The 22,165-nt window shown below is 42.2% G+C and overlaps 1 protein-coding gene and 1 long non-coding RNA gene across 2 annotated transcripts in view; one reads left to right on the top strand and one right to left on the bottom strand.

Moving 5' to 3' along the window:
* The window catches only part of LOC122553730 (lecithin retinol acyltransferase-like), a 30,709-nt gene extending 17,344 nt beyond the window's left edge, over positions 1-13,365 (bottom strand). Inside the window, exon 1 of the mRNA XM_043697997.1 lies at positions 12,751-13,365. Coding sequence (XP_043553932.1) covers positions 12,751-13,206 — 456 coding nt within the window. The 5' untranslated portion in view covers positions 13,207-13,365. The remainder of the gene's footprint in view (positions 1-12,750) is intronic.
* A 5,816-nt stretch (positions 13,366-19,181) lies between these two features.
* Positions 19,182-22,165, top strand: part of LOC122553727 — a 27,679-nt gene continuing 24,695 nt past the window's right edge. Inside the window, exon 1 of the long non-coding RNA XR_006312807.1 lies at positions 19,182-19,262. This is a non-coding gene — a long non-coding RNA (uncharacterized LOC122553727). The remainder of the gene's footprint in view (positions 19,263-22,165) is intronic.

Below are 22,165 nucleotides of genomic sequence, written 5' to 3'. Positions count from 1 at the left end.
CTCGTAGCACTGGGAGTAATCCAGATATTACTACCCTTGAGGACCTCCTTTTTAAATTTCTGCCTAACTCTCTGTAATCTCCCTTCAGAGTCTCAACCTTTTCCCTTCCAATGTCGTTGGTTCCAATGTGGACAATGACCTCCTGCTGGCCCCTCTCCCCCGTGAGAACATTCTGCACCCTCTCAGACATCCTTGATCCTGGCACCAGAGAAACAACACCATTCTGCTTTTTCTCTGCTGGCCACAGAAACATCTGACTGTACCTCTGACTACAGAATCCCCTAATGGAAGATCCTATGGAATTTATCAAAGACAGGAATCCCTGGAGGAAAGGGCACAGGAAATTTTGATGGAAGCCACAGCCTCTTCTTCCAACAGGCGCTGCCATATTCTAGTATCTAAAAAGTTTAAAGGTCCACAGCTTCTTTGAAAAGCTGTAAGAGAAAGCAAGCTTGTAAGGTATGTTGGTAAGCAGGTGAGTGAGAGGGGTAACAGTCAGTTGAAGGAAAGGTTTTAATAGCTATAAACATTCCTTGATAACTATCCAGGTAAGTGTGACACAACCCTCTGACTTCCACATCTCTAAGTCACAATCTTGGGGGATTCAGGAAAACTTGGGAAATTGCCATGAAGTTAATGTATCAGGACTGTCAAGGCATCCCAACATGCATTTTGAAGACCTGGATTCCCTGAATTTTGACATTACAAAAACAATGTTCTAAAGACTTCATTCAAACAAAAGAAAAACTGATGTAGATTTGCGTAAGATGGGGTATGGGACCCAGGGAGATAGTGAGGAAAGGCGTGTGTGCATAAACCAAGTCCACCAAAAGGTTTTTTTTGAACTGAAGACAAAAATGCAAACAAGGTTATAAACACGTCAAATTAGAAACAAATATTGTGGACTGAAAGATTCAATAAATGTAAAAGCATAGAAGATAGGAACAGGAGTAGGCCATTCGGGCCTTTGAACCTGCTCCACCATTCAATACAATCATGACTGATCATTCAACTCTGTATCCAGTCGCTGCTTTGATCTCTTTAACCCTAAGAACATATATATATATATATATATATATATTATGTATCATATATCTTATTCTCAAAACAGTTCAATGTTTTAGCCTCAACCGATTTCTGTGGCTGAGAATTCCATAGGCTCACCACTCCCAGGTGAAAAAACGTCTTCTTACTTCAGTCCTAAGTGGCCCATCCCACATCCTTAGCCTGTGACACTGGGCTCTGGATTCCCTAGTCATCAGGAACAATTACCATGTCTAGTCCTGTTAAGAGTTTTATAGGTTTCTATGAAATTCCCTCCTCACTCTTCTAATTCACTCTTCCAGTGAATAAAACCCTAACTGATCCAATCTCTCTTCATGCGTCAGTCCTGCCATCCCAGGAATCATCTTGTGTGAGTCAGTAAAAACAAGCAAAACCCCATGTATTCACATCTGCATAATGTCAGCGCGCACTCATTCTCAGACTAGCTGTGAAGCACACAAAGCCCACAAATTGAATGCTACATATTGAAACATTTAGTACATGAAATTGACCCAGTTAAAAGATTGGGTTCAGCTTTACTGCTGCCCTATATACAAAAGAACAGTCTACTGTTCTCTGAATCCAACCCATTTGTGAAAAAAAAGTCCTTTAGCGACTGCTTCAACTAAACCACAGTTGAGATTTTCAATTAAACTGATGCCAAGGAGTTAATTTACCTCCTGCAGGACATGGTTAAGATTTCTAGAGTAGCTGTGCCTGCTCATTTGTCTCTGCCACTTCCACTGTTTACTGCCTGAAATGACAAAAGGCTCATACAGTATCCTGTCTTAAGGACATAAAGAACACTCATTCATGAGGCAGAATGTTAAAATTTAAGCTTCACATCTCAGAAAGGAAAGAAAAATAAAATGATCATAATGTTGGAGTTGTGGTAAATATTAATAATTTTAATCGTACTTTAAATGGGAGAGCTGGGGAAGGAGCAGAGGAATTTGGATGGTAAGGGTTTACAGAATCTTAAAAGCGGCATCAAAATTGCATGCAAGCTTTCCAAAGCTCATAGGATTAAGCGTTTTAAAATTTTAAAAGGTTGTTTTTGGGTAAGAGGTGTGAAATTAGAAAATTGAGAAAATTACTATAATTTTTCAAGAACTCCATAGCAAAATCATAATGCTGCTTGTATTTGCAATCTATGGATCTAATGTGGAAGCTAAAATAATGGATGCAGCATCAATTCACCAATGTGCTACCTGGTGCAGAAACTCAGCTATAAAATGAGAGGACAGTTGAGACAATGGAGTGTTTAAAATTGTGGACTGAGAGTACAATCAGTTTTCAGTGATTAAGAGGTCAGGAATATAGACGTGGCTTTGGAGAAAAGGTTTCCTGACTTGGATCACAAATGAATGCAATCATTGTGACTTGGACACAAAAGACTCCCTATTCTCCTTCATCTAGGAGGCCTTGTGGCAATGTCCCTCCAATCTGCATGGGGGTGAGTACAGTAGTGTGGCAATCTGGAATGTACTGTTGACAAAACAATAGGCATTCCCTATAAAGTGCAGCATGCAGGGCAACAAACAGACAATGCAGTGAAGAAAAATGAGAGGCAGTTTTGTGCATGCCTTCTCCTGACAAATCCCCGGAACCACTTAAGCATAGTGAGTGGACAAAGGGTTAACAAGCTTAATTACAATTAGACTCCCCAATCCATGTCTCTGGACAGAATGGATTTGAAAACTGTCTCATACCCTGTCTCCCCCCCCCCCCATCTTAGCATTTAAGAATGAGTACTGTGTGTCCGTAGAGTAAAGGGAGGCAAAAGACATCTCCAGGGTCTGGAGTCTGGGATTGCTGCAGGCAACAGTGCTCAGGAGCATGGTGTCAAGTCAGGTAAGGAGCACAGAACTATCATTTCACAAAACTAACAGAATTTGGTGGGGAGTTCTAATCAGAGACCAGAGAGAAGTTTGCTAATATGCAGGAGGTGGTACAGTCTGCATAGTACACTCTGCTATTGGTTCATTTCTCTGCATTAAGTTTATGCTGTAAAACTAGGTATCATTCCAAGATTCACACTTTATGCTGGCTCGAGGGACAGAAATGGAATAGTTGATTTGCTGCATTTTGCTTGAACTAATTATGGGAGCATGACTAAGATTACCATCAATGTTTTGAAATTTTTGGGAATTCTTACTCTTCCATTACTGCTCAGTTTGAGACTGAAATACAAGTCGTGCAGATCTTGCTGTCTAGTAGTTCCTCCCTAAACCCTTTCTGTATCCTATCGCTCTTTCTTCCTTCAAACCATCTTTGAAACCCACCTCCCTAATTAAACTTCCTGATTAAGTTACCCCACCTAACTGCTCCTTTTCCTTTTATCTATGGTATCTGAACACACTAAAATTGTTTTTAATACCCCAAGCAAAGGCTTTAATTCGCCAATAACATTGTGTCGTGCCTGCTGAAAGTGTGATGGCACAACTGCATCAGACGTTATACCACCTCGGTGGTTCAGAGATTTTCAGTTTGTCACTATATCAACCACAATGTCGGAGCAAATTATTGCAGGTGCTGGAATCTATATTGAAAACAAAAGATGCTGGAGATCACAGCGGTCAGGCAGCATCCGTGGAGAGAGTGCAAGCAAACATTTCGAGACTGGATGACTCTTCGTCAGAGCTTAGAGTCATCTAGACTTGAAACATTAGCTGGTTTTCTCTCCATGGATGCTGCCAGGCCTGCTGTGATCTCCATCATTGTTTTCGCTATATCACATCACAGTTACTCAGGAGAAATTCTGAAAGGTTTCCAGTGACTGTGAAGCTGAACCTGCACAATAGAAGGAGTTAGAGAAAATGTTACTTCAGTTGTTAACACTTGAATAGTCAAGTTGTCGGCACGGTGGGCGGCACGGTGGCACAGTGGTTAGCACTGCTGCCTCGCAGCGCCAGAGACCCGGGTTCAATTCCCGCCTCAGGCGACTGACTGTGTGGAGTTTGCACGTTCTCCCCGTGTCGGCGTGGGTTTCCTCCGGGTGCTCCGGTTTCCTCCCACAGTCCAAAGATGTGCCGGGTCAGGTGAATTGGCCATGCTAAATTGCCCGTAGTGTTAGGTAAGGGGCAAATGTAGGGGTATGGGTGGGTTGCGCTTCGGCGGGTCGGTGTGGACTTGTTGGGCCGAAGGGCCTGTTTCCACACTGTAATCTAATCTAATCTTGTCAGGGTATTTCATTAGAAGATACTATACAACAAAAAGTGGGACTCTTAATCTGAGTCCTTCTGTGGTCCGGTTATTTGCATTGCTAGAAGTACTGCATACTACTGTAATACAAACCAGCTCCTTTGATGTTAACAGCACTCAAAAATGCAGTCATAAATATTTTAAATCCGGAGGAGCCCTCATAATGCATCTAGCCATGAGGTGACTGGTCAAAGTTTAACAATGCACAATGACGATAGAGAATTGTCAGCATTGCAACAACTGATCCCTCTCGCCCGGCCAATATCTCCAATCTCCAGAACATCTCAGAAACCCTGGACCAGGACAGATCCCAGCCGAAGAATCCTATCCCCTAATTTTGAAACTATGCAATTCTTTTTTGTGGATCTTGTTAAAATTTAATTATTGCATGCAGTACTGCCACAAAGATTTAAGAACATATACATGTATTTCATAAAGGATTTCAAAATTAATTAATTGATTCTTTTTCTTAAAAGAAGTGCCCATTTTGAATTCAACCTTTTGAGTTTTGTAGAAATTAATCTAAAAAATGCTTTTACATTAGTTTAGAACAGAAAAGGGAATGATGAACAAAGTTTCCATTATTTTGATGAAAATTAGTTAAGACCTAACTAAAAAAATCAGGTGTAGCTGCTGCTGATTAGGTCCTGACCTCATGTTACATTGCATTAATTTAAATAATGTTCATTAACCTTTTCACATATTGTTAAAAAGCATGCTTCCCTTAAAGTAGCGACTGAAAACATTGTATGTTTAGTTACTTGAACGAATTACCTGTTTACCAATAAATTTTGCTTCTACTATAACGTTGAAAGACATGTAAACAAATAACAATTTCTATTTATGTCCTGCCCTTAACATTGTAAAATGTCCCAGCCCACTTCACAGGAACATTTGTGAACTTTGATGAAAAGCCGCATATGGAGACTTTAGCCAGATGAACAAAGGTTTGGTCAAAGAGATACATTTCCAGAAACTTTTAAAGGGAAGAAAGTGAAGTCAAGAGCCAAAGAAATGTAGAGAGGAACTCGAAAGATTAAGGCTTATACACCCAAAGGCACTGGTATCAATGCTGGAGCAGTTAAAAATCAGGGATCTTCAAGAAGTCAGAATTATAAAAGCACAAATACCTGAAGGTTTCAGTCTGGAGGATGTTTCAGATATGGAGAGGAGGCTCCACTGATTCAAAAATGAGGATGTGATTTTCTTTGAAGTATAGGTGTTTCTTAGCTGAGAGCCACTGTAGGTCAGGGACCAGAGGGGCAATGGGAAAAAGACTTGGTGCAAATATGGGCAAAAGTAGTACAGTTTAAGATGGCCAGGTGCTTGAAGATGAATATGCAAAGCTGGTCAGGAAAGCTGGAAATATTCAGGTGTGGAAGTAACAAAGACAGAGATGAAGACATTTCAGTAGCAGATTTGCAGAAATACAGGTGGAGTTGGGAGATGAAACAGAAATGGAAATGGGTGACCATAGTGATGGCACACAGTGACACCAAGATTGTGAACAATTTGATTCAACCTCAATCAACTGCCAAAGGACAGAGAATAGGGAATAGGGAATGATCTTTGTAACAGGAATAAATGACAATGGCTTTAGTCTTTCCCATATAATCAATGTTGCACACGCAATCTGACGGTTTAGAGACTTATTGGAGACTCAAGAAAGTCAATGGAGGTCCAGCTAGTAAAATAACTACACAGAGGCTAGTGTCCCATCATCAAGTCACTCTTCATTTACATGTGGAAAGTCCTTGACACTGATCCAGCTCTGTCAGAGACAGCTCTGAGTGAACAGAACCTCTGACACTCCTATATCTGTCATTTATATCTGTCAGCCAGGGCTCCCTGATTAACAGCACCAATCAGGGAACTCGTATTCTATGAGGTCCACCTGGCTGACTTTGTTACAATCACTACTCACAATATTGTAATTTTTGTTTAGTTTACATTTTATTTAATAGTAAAGTTACAATTAATACTTACCCTTCATTAGTAAGTGCACACTTACACCTTTCTTAGAGCTTTCTAGCTTCTGGAAGCTGTTTTTTCTGTACTCCGCATTGAATTAACACACCAGAACAAAAGCAAATTGCCTCCAAGTAAGAAACTAATATTTTTGCCGACTTTGTTGAATCTCACTCTTTAATGTCGAACCAACATGACACTACTTTAAAAAAAGTAATTTTAACAAAATATTGCAAGGGTTCTGAGTTTGTGACGTACACCAAGTGGATATTGTTAAGTGCCTTATTTGATTGTCAGGACATTTATATAGAATATGGTGTTGTCATTTACTTCCCAAACAAAACTGATGCAAGGTTAATTCACCACTAAACAGGTTATCACCCCTTATTAATGTAAACACTCTGAAACAGCTCGATTAGAAAGCAAAGTCACAAATTATTTTATTCACTCAGGATGTGGGCATTTCTGGCTAGGCCAGCATTTATTGCCCATCCCTAATTGCCTAATTAAGAGTCACCAAATTGTTGTAGGTCTGGAGTCATATGTAGATCAGACAAAGACAACAGAGTTCTTCCTTAAAGGACATTAGTGAACCAAATGCTTTTCTTCCCAATAGTTAACGATGTTTTCATAGTTATCATTTGACCTTTAATTCCAGATCCCTTCGTGAAATCAAATTCCACCATCTGCCATGATGGGATATGAAACTAGGTCCCCAGAATGTTAGCGGAGTTTCTGGACTAATAGTCTAGCGATAATACCACTCGGACATCACCTTCTCACATGAACTGAGTTATAGATTAAAGTCGCATCAATATTTGACTTGAGTTTCAAAACTATATATTCACCTGCAGCTCAGACTTCCTCCTCCAAGAGTTGAGATTACTTTCTCGGCCCATGACCAGTCCTTGCTGGCGTGGAATAAAGCAATAGATGAAAGACTTTGGAATCACCTTGGGATATCTATTTTTGCATGAAAATAGTATGGTGCTGCGGAATTTGGGTAGAGATGCAGGCTACAATCTGTGTTCCATGATAGTCTATGGGTTTCTCTGGTGTCAGTAAACAGTAACTCAATATGGTCATTAATCACTGGCCACTTTGCTTCTTGGAGTCATAGAGATGTACAGCACGGAAACAGACCCTTCAGTCCAACCCGTCCATGCCGACCAGATATCCCAACCCAATCTAATCCCACCTGTCAGCACCTGGCCCAATTCCCTCCAAACCCTTCCTATTCATATACCCATCCAAATGCCTATTAAATGTTCCAATTGTACCAGCCTCCACCATTTCCTCTGGCAGCTCATTCATTACACATACCACCCACTGCGTGAAAAAGTTGCCCCTTAGGTCTCTTTTATATCTTTCCCCTCTCATCCTAAACCTATGCCCTCTAGTTCTAGACTTCCCAACCCCAGGGAAGAGACTTTGTCTATTTATCCTATCCATGCCCCTCATGATTTTATAAACCTCTATAAGGTCACCCTTCAGCCTTTGATGCTGCAGGGAAAACAGCCCCAGCCTATTCAACCTCTCCCTATAGTTCAAATCCTCTAACCCTGGTGTCTGTCAAATAATGGTAAAGCTATGGATTACCACAAATTGAAGGAATTGTGGCTATTTCTATGGTATTCACTTGCATGATTCAATTCTTTCAACCCTATATATCTTTTTCTATTCTCCTAATGCAAAAAAACCTGCTGCTTGGAGTCTGGACAGGTCCATGCGGATGAATGGGTCTCTCTATATATTTTAAAACGGCTTCTGAATAAGAAACAGAAAAATACTGCTGCTGTCTTTCTATTATGTGTTCTTGCTGACAAAAAAAAATTCTGATCACTTGTTGGATGAGTTATTGTATGAAAGATAGTTCTGAAAATTATATTCAAGTATGTCTTGGGAAGCCCAATCAGTACTATGTAATGTTGTGATTATAGCCAAAGACAAAATGGTATCTCCAATGTAACTTTTCTGCACTTTTAATTTCAGGAAACAGCATACTTGATTCTGAGATGAACAAGGAAAGTCACTTCAGATGTGAGCAAGTGTCACATGCAATTATCACAACTTTCTCCCTAGTGTAAATGTCGAAGGAATTTGCAAGTTAAAAATGAGTTTCCTATCTGGGAAGCAGTAAACAGATTGTTCTGGGAAAAGGCAATGCACTGGAATACACAATGCACAAGAAAGTCCCAAAGGCAATTCAGAAATAACGAAAACAAATTATGACGCAATGATAATCACTGTAAGAAGCAGAAATTCTAACAAGCTATCAAATTCTAACATTGAAAATTCTCTCCAAGCAAGGAACACTAAAGGGATTATCAAGTGAGAAAACACAAGTGGTTGACTTGTGTGGAACAAATTTTCATTTGTATGGCTTTTAGGAACAGGCTCTTCTAGATTATTTAAAGGCCTCCCTTCGATTTCTATAAGATACAGAGGGAGTATTGCATTCTCAGGTGTGCTGTCTTTCAGCTGGATGCTAAACCAATTCCCCATCTGCCTACCCAGAACACTATTTCACCATGAACCTGGGAGGTAGTTCCAGCATCCTGGCCAACACTGATGATCAACACCACGAAACATAAAGTTACCTGGCCATTATCAGGTTACAGTTTCTGGGAATCTACTGTTTCCTACATTAGAAGAGTGGCTAATCTTCAGAAAAGATACTTAATTGGTTTTAAAGCTGTTGGCGATTGTAAATTTGCAATTTTGTTTTGGTAGAATTGAAATGTAGGCAGTTAAACTAAACCTGGATAGAAACTTAGTTAGAGCCCACTCACTATGCTGCCTGCAATTCTACTTGACATGTTAGAAAGGAGGTACAGAGAAAATTTACAAGGGTTACATCAGAAATGCAAATGCATTCATGTCAGAAAGGGTCAGATCAGCTGGCTCTATCCTCTCAAAAACACTGGAGAGACCGATTAGAGGTCATGAAAATGGTGAAAGGTTTCATAGTGTGGATACAGAGAGAATGTTTCCTTTTGTGAGGAACAGCATGTCATCAATATAAGATAGTCATCAGGAATTGCAGTCACCCAATGAGTGATGAGAATGTGGATCTCACTATCACAGAGAGCATTTGAAGTGAATAGTACAGCGGACTTCAGTAAGGTGTTTGATAATTTTCCACACGGTTAGCTATTGCACAAAATAAGGGATCTTGGAATTGAAGGTGATTTAGTATTTGGATCAAAAATTAGCTAGCTGAAAGAAGACAGAGGGTGGTGGTTGATGGGAAATGTTCATCCTGGAGCTCAGTTACTAGTGGTGTGTCGCAAGGCTCTGTTTTGGGGCCCTGCTGTTTGTCATGTATATAAATGATCTGGATGTGGGCATAGAAGGATGGGTTAGTAAATTTGTAGATGACACTAAGGTAGGCAGAGTTGTAGACAGTGCTGAAGGATGTTGTGGGTTACAGAGGGACGTAGATAAGATGCAGAGCTGGGCTGAGAAGTGGCAAATGGAGTTTAATGCAGAAACGTGTGAGGTTTCGGAAGAAGTAACAGGAATGCAGAGTACTCGGCTAAAGGTAAAATTATTGGCAGTGTGGATGAACAGAGATATCTCAGTGTCCAGGTGCATAAATCCCTGAAAGCTGCCACCCAGGTTGATAGGATTGTTAAGAAGGCATATGGTGTGCTGGTGCTTATTGGTAGGGGGATTGAGATTCGGAGCCATGAGGTCATGCTTCAGCTGGACAAGACATTGGTAAGGCCACACCTGGAGTATTGTGTGCAGTTCCGGTCACCACATTATAGGAGGATGTGGAAGTTTTGGAAAGGGCTCAGAGGAGATTTACTAGGATGTTGCCTGGTATGGAAGGAAGATCTTATGAAAAAAGGTTGAGGCTGTTTTCGTTGGAGAGAAGAAGGTTAAGAAGTGACTTAATCGAGATGTGCAAGATAATCAGAGGGTTAGATAGGGTGGACAGTGAGAGCCTTTTTCCTCGGATGGTGAAGGCTAAAATGAGGGGAAATAGTTTTAAATTGAGGGGTGATAGATTTAGGATAGATATCAGGGGTAGTTTCTTTACTCAGAGAGTAGTAGGGGTGTGGAGCGGCCTGCCTGCAACTGTAGTAGACTTGCCGACGTTAAGGGCATTTAAATGGACATTGGAAATACATATGGATAATAATAAAATGGTGTAGGTTAGATGGGTATCAGATTAATTTTGCAGGCTGGTGCAACATCGAGGGCCAAAGGGCCTGTACTGCACTGTATCGTTCTATGTTCTATGTAAGGAGACTTTAGACAAGCATATTGAAGCTACAATAAAGCTTGGGGCAGCTGCTGCAATTGGGAAGGACCACCATCTATCGTCTTTCTGCCAAAATACAACAAGGGTCTGTTAAGCTCTGAGGCCCCCTTGTTACCTTAATGGGAATGTAAATAGCTTTCTTTCATAACTAGAAAATGCCTTTGTTTGCAACAGGATGAGGAATGTCAAATTCTACAGTACATTTTTCTGCAAAGTTTCTGCTTTGAACCTTTGTACGTACTTACTGATAATTTATGAATGAAGTATATTTTTGCAATAAAAGAGTTGAAGTTGCAATAATTGATTTAGATGAAGAACGATAGAGGAAGCTGAAACAGAGCATAAATACCTCCATAGAGTGAGTGGTTGGACCGAGTGCTTGTATTGTATGCTACATATATGTATCTCCTAGGTAATAGTTGTTGAATTCAGAGCCTGTGATTGTGCTGCTTCAGCATAATGCTTGATTTCAATAAAGTGAGCTCCAGATTATTGCTAGATCAGAGGTTGGCTGGAGGCATTGCATTGATATCAATATCCTGTTCTGGGGATGGTCATGTTACAAAACTGTACTTTATTCAAACTGGATAAATGCGAGGTATTGCATGTTGGTTAAAAAAAGGTAGGATTTATACAATTAAGGTAGGCCTTTGGGCAGTGTTGTAGAACAGAGAAACCTAAGGGTTCAGGTACATAATTCTTTGTAGTTTGTGTCACATACAGACAAAGTGGTTAAAAAGATGGATAGCACACTTGCCTTCATTGCTCAGTCCTTTGAATATAGGAATTGGAAACTTATGTTGAGATTTTATGTTGTGAAGTATTGTGTACAGTTCTAGTCGCCCAGTTATAGGAAGGATATTATCAATCTGGAGAGGGGTCAGAAGAGATTTACTAGGATGTTGCTGGGTATGGAAGGATTGAGTTACAAAGAAAGGCTGGATAGGCTGGAAGATGTTTCACTGGCGCGTAGGAGATTGACAGGTGACCTTAAAGAGGTTTATAAAAATGAGGGGTATAGATAATATTAGTGGTAGGTATCTTTTCCCTAGGATGGGGGATTTCAAGACTAGGGGCACATTAGGGTGAGGAAGAGAGATTTTAAAAAAGGCATGAGGGACATTTTGTTTTAAAGAGGGTGGTTTAAGTTTGCAATGAACTTCCTTAGGAAGTGGTGGATGTGCATAAATATAAGTTCATGAATAGGAAAAGTTTGGAGGGATATGGGTCAGGAGTAGACAGGTGGGACGAGTTTAGTTTGGGATTATGGTTGGCATGGACTGGTTGGACCGAAGGGTCTGTTTCCGTGCTGTGTGACTCTTTATTCCTCTGGGGTTATGAGAAAATGGAACAGACCCATTCAACAGACGCTTTTATTCAACAGAAGAGCAGAGTTAAAACTTGACGGACGGGTCAGGTAACACAGAAACGTGGAAAACGAGGGCAGGAGAATCGCGTTCATTGTGGTTTCAGCTCAATACCGCTTTCTCCCAATCGGATACAATCTCCACCAGAATCCCACGGCACGCTGTGTACTTAAAGGTCGAATCGATTATTTTTATTTCTCTCTATTTCCCTACCATGACCGATTCCGAACAATTCAAGTCTTGTTTCTGAAGGATCAACAGCGATCACCAACACGGTCGCTTAACGCAGCTAATCGCTGGAAGTTATTTTGCAAACCACTGGCTGGGCTCAATTATCTGCTCTGGCAAGTTGTGTGCTTTGCTGGAAAACAACGTGTACTCACGTGAGAGGACTGCAGACCCGCCGCTGATGTTGTTACTCGCCTTCTCCAATGCCTTTGCTAGTTCCTGTTGCAGGGTCTAGTGTCCAAAGCGAGCCCGAGACCATGTGCTTGCACTGGCCTGAGTCCCTGCTGCTGGTCTTTCAGGGAAAAGATAGAAGACCGGGCAGTTCTGGTCTGTTACTAATCATGAGAACATCCCAGGGTACTTTTAGAAGCCATTTATTTTAAGGGTTTGGATTTAAATCCAAAGCATTTGCAAATCATTAAATATTATTTGAAGAGCGAGTCCGGAGTTAACTGCAGAGAGAATACGCAGTTATTGATTCCCTGAACCACAAACTCTGAATAGGCAAACCATCTGAATTGATGTTAAAAACAAAACGACAGGCACAGATGGAAATAAAGTAGGCTGAAGGGGTTAGTAAGATTGCAGAAAATGAAAATGCATTTTATATTAAAAAGAGGCTCCGTAAAGGCTAACGCCTCAGGCAGGGTGTACTGGAAACTGTACCTTGTCGGTCTGGATGCTGACTGCAGTGCCGTATCTACAGTGAGTGACAAAATGTTCACAGTTGTTCCACAGCAGGCTGTACTCTGTGCTTCCCACCAGTTTCTCTGCTCTCCTCGCTACCTCTTCCCCGGGAAGCACGGGGTTCTTGCACACCGAGTCCATATGGTTCACCAGGACAATGGCTCCATAAGCAAAATCCTCCACCGAGTCCACCCGGATACTCGCCATCCTGCAGATAACGCCCAGGACCAGGCGCTGGTTGGTCACCACCTCCCGGATCAGCTTCTGGTCATCGGTTAACAAGGGCAGGATGTCGGGCATCAGGTGAGCCACCTTCTCTCCTCCCAGATAAATCCCATAGTGCGTGAAGAGAGTGCGGGATACCTCCAGCAAGTCACCCCGCTTCAGGGAGGAGGGCTCGCACCAGTTAGCGTAACTGTCCCGGTCAGAGGCCATTCCCCCTCTCTCTCTCTCTGTCCCCTCAGTCTCTGCTCTGAGTGCTCACACGCTGGGTACTCCCCCAGCCCCAGCCACCCAGTCCCTGACCGCGCACACACACAACTCCCTGACAGTCCCTGCCTTTCCCTCACTCTCTGCGCTCTCTCTCTCAGTTCCATCCTCCCCGTATCATTTATACCCACCGCCTCTGACATGGTACTCACCAAACCACAGAAGCTGATTGGTTAAGGCTGGAATATTAGTGCTCCTCACAGAGAAGGAGAACGACACGAAGAAATGATTTGGAGATGCCGGTGTTGGACTGGGGTGTACAAAGTTAAAAATCACACAGCACCAGGTTATAGTCCAACAGGTTTAATTGGAAGCACACTAGCTTTCGGAGCGACGCTCCTTCATCAGGTGATAGTGGAGGGCTCGATCGTAACACAGAAAGAAAATCCATCCCCAAATACACACACACACTTTCTCCTTTTCATACACACAAAGACACACACACACAATCCATACACACACGCTCTCTCACACAAAAACACGCACATACATTCATACACACACACTCACTCACTCTTCCTCTCTCTCACACACACATACAGGATCCATACACACACTCTCTCACACAACACATACACTCTCACATACAAACACAATCCACACACGTACAGAATCCATAAACGCACACACTCCCTCACACATACACACACACTCTCACACATAATCTACACAGTCTCTCATACACGCACAGAATCCACACATGCACAGGATCCACACACACACACACAATCAACACATGATCCACAGACATATACACTCAACACATAATCCACACACACATATACACACAACACATAATCCACAAGCACTAAACACACACACACAAGGACAGTAAATCGAGAGAGGTGTCAGACAATGTATCCACAGAAAGAGGAGGAATGAGAGAAAGAGAATCCACAGTGAGAGAGTTGCCCCACAGAGAGAGAATGTGAGAGGGAATCCAACCAGAGAGCAACAGAGGAGCAGTTTACTCACAGGCACAGCGTGAAAGTGAAAGATGGAGAGTATCCACTGAGAGAGCATGGAGAGAGGGAGAGAGAGAAATCCACCCACAGTGGGAGAAAGACAGAGAAATTCCACTACAGAGATAGTGAGAGAAACAAAAAGAGATGCCACCCATGTAGAGGAGGTGATGGCCGAGTGGTATTGTCACTTGACTCATAATCCAGGGAAAGGTCTGGCACACCTGGGTTTGGACTCCAGCATAGCAGATGGTGGAATTTTAATTCAACTAATACGTCTGGAATTAAAAGTCATGAAAGATCATGAAACCATTATTGATTGTGTAAAAACCACATCCCTTTAGGGAAGGAAATCTGCTATCCTTCTTGATCTGGCCCATGTGTGAATCCTGACCCACAACAATATGGTTGACTCTTAACTGCCTTTGAAGTAACCCAGCAGGCAGCACAGTGGAAACAATCACTGGGAAGTCTCAAAAAAGGAATGAAACCAGGCAAGCCACTTGACATTGACCTAGACACCAGAAAGGCCAAAGGCAGAAACAGTCCCTTTGACCAGGGGCACAGTGGTTAGCACTACTACCTCACAACAACAGGGTTCAATTCTAGCCTTGGGCAAATGTCTGTGTGGAGTTTTCACATTCTCTCTATGTCTGATTTGATTTATTATTGTCACATGTACTGAATTATAGTGAAAATTATTGTTTTGCATGCTATTCAGGCAAATCATAAGTACAGCAGGGCAACAGAACAGAATGCAAAATATACTTTTACAGCTGTAGAGAAGGTGCAGAGAAGAATCAAATCCAATATGAAAGGTCTGTTCATACATCTGATAACAGCAGGGAAGAAGTTGTTCATGAATCTGTTGGCACATGTTTTCAAACTTCTGTATCTTCTGCCCGATGGAAGAGAGGTCAGTTCAGCTATAAAGCGTGTTCCTTCAATGCAAATTGGCTTTAACACAATTGCAGAATGTAGACCATTATTTACAGAATACGAACTTTCTTTACCTGTATTGGTTATAACACCATTCCAGCTCCATTATTTAAATTGTGCAGCTATTACATGATTTTCTTATAAGGCAATATTGCACAAGCACAGAACTATTGTATTATATCAGAATCGACTGTATAACCGGGGTGGGAGGTGTCTTTGATTATGTTGGCTGTTTTCCTGAGTCAGTCAGTTATGTAGACAAAGTCAATGGATATAAGGCTGGTTTGTGATTCTCTGTAATTTCTTGCAGTCTAGGTCAGAACAGCTGCGATACAAATCTGCGTGGGTTTCCTCCAGGCACTCCAGTTTCCTCCCACAGTCCAAACATGTGCAACTTAGGTGGGTTAGCCTATCAGTGCTCCACTATGTTGAACAACAGTTGGAGGAAGCACTGAGGGTGGAAGGGTGAAGAAAGTACTTTGATTGGGTGAATTCAATGTCTACCACCAACAGTGTCTCAGCAGCAGTACTATTGATCGAGCTAGTCCGAAAAGACATAGCTGCTAGACTGGTTCTGCAGCAGGTAGTGAGAGAACCAATAAGAGAGAAAAATAAAGTTGACCACATCCTCACCAATCTGCCTACCACACATGTATCTGCCCATAATTGTATTGGTAAAAGCGTGTATGTGGAATGGGCTGCCAGAGGAAGCGGCGGAGGCTGGTACAATTACAACATTGAAAAGGCATCTGGATGGATATATGAATAGGAAGGGTTTGTAGGGATAAGGGCCAGGTGCTGGCAGGTGGGACTAGATTGGGTTGGGATATCTGGTCGGCATGGATGAGTTGGACCAAAGGGTTTGTTTCCATGCTGTACATCTCTATGACTCTAGGTGACCACTGCACAGTCATTGCGGAGATGAAGTCCTGCCTTCACTATAAGAATATCTTACATCATATTGTGTGGCACTATTACTGTGCTAAAAGGAATAGACTTCAAATAGACCTAGCCACTCAGGATTGGGCATCCAGGAGACTCTGTGGATCAACAACAGCAGCAGAATTCTATTCCAACACAATTTGCAACCTCACAGCCCAGTTTATCCCCCACACAACCAGTACCATCAAGCCAGGAGATCAACCCTGGTTCAATGGAGAGTGCAAGAGGGCATGACAGCAGCAGCATCAGGCATACCTGAAAATAACATGTCAATCTGATGGATCAACAAAACAAGACTACTTGTGTGTCAAACAATAGCAAGTGATAAGTGATTCCACAACCAATGGATCAGATCTAAGCTTTGCGGTCCTGCAACCTGCATGATGGTGGACAATTAAACAACTCACTGGAAGAGGAGGAGGCTCCACAAATATCCCCATCCTCAATAAGTGGGAAGAGTAGTACTTTAGTGCAAATGATAAGGTTGAAGCATTTGAACTTGCTGCTTCCTATCAAAACTATTTCAGTATATGTACAACATTAGCTGACAATGTGGAAAATTGATGAGGTATGTCCGGTACACAAAAATGGTGGACAAATCCAATCTGGCCAATTCCAGTCCTGTCAACCTACTCACAATCATGAGTGAAATGATGGAAGATGTCACCAACAATGCTGTTAAACAGCTCCTGCTCAGCAATAACATGCTCAGTGATGCCCAGGTTGGGTTCCACCAGGGTCACTCAGCTCCTGACCTCATTACAGCCTTGGACAAAAAAGCTGAATTCCAGAGGTGAGGTGAGAGTGACTACCCTTGACATCAAGGACACATTTGACTGAGTCTGACATTGAAGAGCCTAACAAAACTGGAATCAATTACAATCAGGGTGCAATCTTGCTGGTGGTTAGAGTCATACCTGTCACACACGAAGATGGTTGTGGTTGTTGGAGGTCAGTCATCTCAGCTCCAGAACATCTGCAGAAATTCCTCAGGTCAATGTCCTAGATTCAACTACCTTCAGTAGCTTCATTTGGTCAGAAGAGGGAATGTTCAAAGATGATTGCACAATGATAAGCATCATTTCAACCCATGGTCACTTCCATCCAGAAGGGCAAGGGCAGCAAATATATGGGAATACCTCTGCCTGCAAGTTCCCATCCAAATGACTCCTCACCCTAACTTGGAAATATATCGCCGTTCCTTCAATGGCTCTGGGTCAAAAAGCTACAGATCCCTCCCTAATGATATTGTGGGTCTGCTTACTGCACGTGGACTGCAGCGGTTCAAGAAGGCAGCCCACCACAACCTTCTCAAGGGCAACGAGGGACAGTCAATAAATGCTGGTCAGTGACACGCATATCCTATACATGAATTAAAAGAAGTGAAAGGATAGATGTGAAGGCAATGCTGTTGTGATATTATTGCTGGATTAGAAATTCAGAGACCCAAGTAATGTTCTGGGTTCACATCCTACTATGGCAGATGGTGTAATTTTAATTCAGTCAAAATCTGAAATTAAAAGTGTAATGAGTTGCAAATTGAATTTGGTTCACTGAAGTTCTTTAGGAGATGATATCTGCCATCTTTACCTGTCTCATCTATGTGAGACTCACAGCAAAGGATCATAACCGTCCTCTGAAATATCTGAGCAAGCTGCTCAGTTGTAGCAATTGTTGGGTGGTCTTAAAATGAACATTAAGCCATGCAGACTGCCTGGCATCGAACTAGGCACTGGAAAAGACAATGACAAAAACAGCCCTTTTGACTCTGTAAAGTCTTCCGTACTAATAGCTGGGGGCTAGTGCTGAACTTGGGAGAGTGGTCTCATGTTGAAAATGTGATGCTGGAAAAGCGCAGCAGGTCAGGCAGCATCCAAGGAACAGGAGAATCGACGTTTCGGGCATAAGCCCTTCTTCAGGAATGAGGAAAGTGTGTCCAGCAGGCTAAGATAAAAGGTAGGGAGGAGGGACTTGGGGGAGGGGCGTTGGAATTGCGATAGGTGGAGGGAGGTCAAGGTTAGGGTGATAGCCGGAGTGGGGTGAGGGCGGAGAGGTCAGGAAGAAGATTGCAGGTCTCATGAGTGGTCTCATGGACTAGTTAAGCAACAGCCTAGACATAGTAATACTCACAGAATCACAGACACCATGATCACATCCCTCGATATGTCCTGTCCCACTTGCAGGACAGAGTCAGCAGAGTTGGTGGCATGATGGTATACACTTGGGAGGGAATTGCCCTGGACATCCTCAACATTGACTCTGATCCCATGAAATCTCATATCATTAGGCCAAACATGGGCAAGTAAACCTCATGATGATTATCACATACAACCCCATACCAGCTTAGCTGATGTATCAGTGTTATTCCATGTTGAACAACACTTGGAGGATGCACTGAGGGCAGGAAGGGTGCAGGGTATGCCCCAATTGGGTGACTACAGTCCCTTGGGGCAACAAATGCCACCTTCATATTGTAGAAACTTTCCATCATGTTGTATGATACTATCATTCTGCTAAGTGTGATAGACCAGTCTACTTTTCCTCCACATTTCGATCAGCTCTAACGAGTGCCTTTGACTGGAATAAAGTACAAACTAGATATTTCTAAGCAATCTGTCCAGACATGTAGGGCAGGTAGGGCTTGAGTCAGGGGCTTCTGGTGCAGAGGTGGGTACATTCCCATTGCATCACCAGGCCCTCGAATATAAACTGGACCGATCTGCCAAACTGCTAACATTTACATGTTTTAATTTTGCAGTGCTAAGTTGCTTTTTTTTAACACACACGATTTAGAAGTCCAATGTTTACTCGGGGGTGAAGTATTTTAGTGACGCGGGTGTCCCGATAATGTCCTATTGTTCCACCGTGGAAAACGATCTGTTTCGTTTAACTTGAGAAATGTGTGCTTTTTGAGGATGTCGTGGATAAGAACGAGAGTAAATCGCAGTTAATAACAAACCCCGCTTTGTGTTGCCCACTGCGCGGTCAATAGGGAATATTTTGCATATTTTCCGAGTATTGCACATTACACTTTTCAAATCAATCCGGCAAAGAATAAATTATTTCCACAGAGAGCTCGCGGATGTTTATTTCACTTTAAACGCAGACTCGACTGAGATTCGTTTCCTCCACAGTCCCAGGTGGAATCAGTAAGACCTGGTATGTATCTGTTTCATCTCTCTAGCTATGATTATTCCTTCAAACAATGGGGTCATTTTCGAAATACACTTCACAACGTTTCGTTTTTAACACTACTAATTTAAAAGTGAGTTAAAATAATACTTCAAGACATTTGGATAAGTACATGAATAGAAAAGATATGGAGGGATATGGGCCAGGAATAGGCAGGAGTAGTTTAGTTTGGGATTATATTCGGCATGGACTGGTTGGACCGAAGGGTCTGTTTCAGTGCTGTATTACTCTAATTAACTAAAAGTATTTAATCTTTCAGTTTAAAATACATAGGGAGATTGTGTTTTTTTTTAATGTGACCAGTGAGGCCTTCAACACAAGAGATCAGTTTAAGGACCCAGTGTACTAACTGTAAAGGTTAAATTCATCACAACATTTCCAGCACATCTTAGCATAAGATGTTTTAATACATCAAAAAAAAGTGCAGGCGCTGAAGGTCTGAAATAAAATCAGAAAGCGTGGAGAAGCTCAGCAAGTCTGGCAACATCTGTGGAGAGAAATCAGAGTTAACGTTGCCATGAATCACTGGAGCCCCAGCACATCTTAGCATAAGATGTTTTAATACATCAAAAAAAGTGCAGGCGCTGAAGGTCTGAAATAAAATCAGAAAGCATGGAGAAGCTCAGCAAGTCTGGCAACATCTGTGGAGAGAAATCAGAGTTAACGTTGCCATGAATCACTGGAGCCCAAAGATTCACTCTGTGTCTCTCTCCACAGATGCTGCCAGATCTGCCGAATTTCTCCAGCCCTTTCTGCAAAGATGTTTAATAGTGGAAATTAGTATGCAAGTACAACTGTCCGTAAAATTAACTGTTTTAAAAAAAAACAGCCATTGTATGGACCACTCTCAAAACGTTATTTAGCTGTGAAAGTGTACACTTTGTCGGGAGCAAATTAATGCATAGCTAGAATTATTCACGCCATGAGACTTTGCTATTCAGACGTATAGGAAGATTTGTTTGATTCAAGTGATTAATCTCATTCCTATATTTAACTCGCTGTTGTCCGTCCAGCTTCTGTTAAATTCAGAGTCCGGTTTGTGCTGTAACAAACCACACTATGCAGCTCATCCGCTGATAGAAGCTGCTCCTTACACTGGGCAGATATACCATGAGGAAAGATTTTCTATTTTGGTGTTGTGTCCTGCGCTAATCCATCGTGCGAAAGGGGAAATTTGGAAGAATGTTCTCAAAGGGAAAGGGCACATTTAATTCGACAATGACTCTCAGCTTGTAACCAAACATCTTTCAGTAATGCGGCTAATTGACTTGTGACCCACTGCGGCCCTGGATCTCCTGCTTCCACTGTTTAGTGTCATGATGGATGGCACGACATTAATCTTACGTCGAGAAAAATGATGGAGCCGTCCTTTTCTCATCGCTTCCAGCCTTTGCCGGAGCTGTGCAGAATAAAAGCCGCTGCCAGGAATTTGTACTATTCACTATTGTCCCACTCGTTCCCACCGCTGTGCTCCTTCAGAGGTTTTGGAACAAACGTCAGTGAGGTGCCTGGGGTTCGGAAATCGGGCTGGTGGGGCTGGGGGTGGGTGAAATACAAGCAATTTATTTACAGTTTGGGGAAACCTCAGGTAGCAATTTCACAAGAAGGATCGGGGAAAGTTCATTTGAATTTGCAGTGCAGTGCAGTGTGAATATGGCCTTGGTCACACCTCCTTTGTAACCCCAAAGGTAATCTTGCTTCTAATGTTATTTGCGAGCAATACACATCGATCACTGGCATCACTTTATCCGTTGATAACAAAACGTCCCGATCAGCTTAATGGCATAGTCTGAACCACTGAAGAACTGGGAGTTAGAGTGTAATCCAACAATATGTCTGAGGTCCCTTTGGAATTATGACTTTCACGCTGTAACTTTGTTATACTTCCAGTAAACAATGTAGATGTTGCAAACAAGTTTTGCAAACATTGTGTGAAATCCAAGAGTTTTTCTACGTCGAAACCTCACGTAACTGACAGAGTAATCTTTGATACCGACCACATTCCAGTGAAATAAGTGGATTGTGTTACCAGAATTGGAAAATTATTACCAGCTTTACAAATGAGTGAACAGGCAGCTCTCTACATTTCGTTTAAAAAAATGTTAGCAAATTTGTATAAAAACTTGAGAAAGGGCGGAAACAAATGTAATTGACCAAGAGGGGATTTTTTTAAAATCCAATGAACTCTCTCTTAAAGTATTCACTGTCAGAGCAATCGAATACAGTAAATGATGAGAAATCGTGTTCGAGCCAAACGCAGTCACTAAACCGGTGATTGTGATCGGTTTCATGACGAATATACCGAAACCGAATTTTCCGTCACAGTAAACGATCACTTTTGAACTCAGATGCACCCGCATTATGAATTTATGTCAATGGTACACGGCTTATGTCTGATCAATGGTGTACTATGTTCAATTTCGCCCGGAGAGTTGCCTCTGCGTGTTGTTTTTTGGAGGCTGGGAGAAGAGACGGGAAATGGGAATTGAATGGGTGCAGATGGAAACACACTGGAATAATCCCTACACCCACGTCCTTTTCACATGGTGGTTTCAGCAGAAGGATCCAGACTGGTTAATTGGTACGTTACTGGGAAGGAATTTGAGTGCACCCTTTGAAAATAAAAAGGTCCAAATGTAAGCATCTGCATGACCAAAATCAATGATATGAACAGAATTCTTTCCTGTCAAGCAGCTGCCCTGATTTAGCTGAGGAGAAAGTGAGGTCTGCAGATGCTGGAGATCAGAGCTGGAAATGTGTTGCTGGAAAAGCGCAGCAGGTCAGGCAGCATCCAGGGAACAGGAGAATCGACGTTTCGGGCATAAGCCCTTCTTCAGGAATGAGGAAAGTTTGTCCAGCAGGCTAAGATA

This window comes from Chiloscyllium plagiosum, chromosome 1 (genome assembly GCF_004010195.1).
Source record: "Chiloscyllium plagiosum isolate BGI_BamShark_2017 chromosome 1, ASM401019v2, whole genome shotgun sequence".
Classification (NCBI taxonomy): Eukaryota; Metazoa; Chordata; class Chondrichthyes; order Orectolobiformes; family Hemiscylliidae; genus Chiloscyllium; species Chiloscyllium plagiosum.
This window is presented reverse-complemented; position numbering and strand designations above follow the sequence as displayed.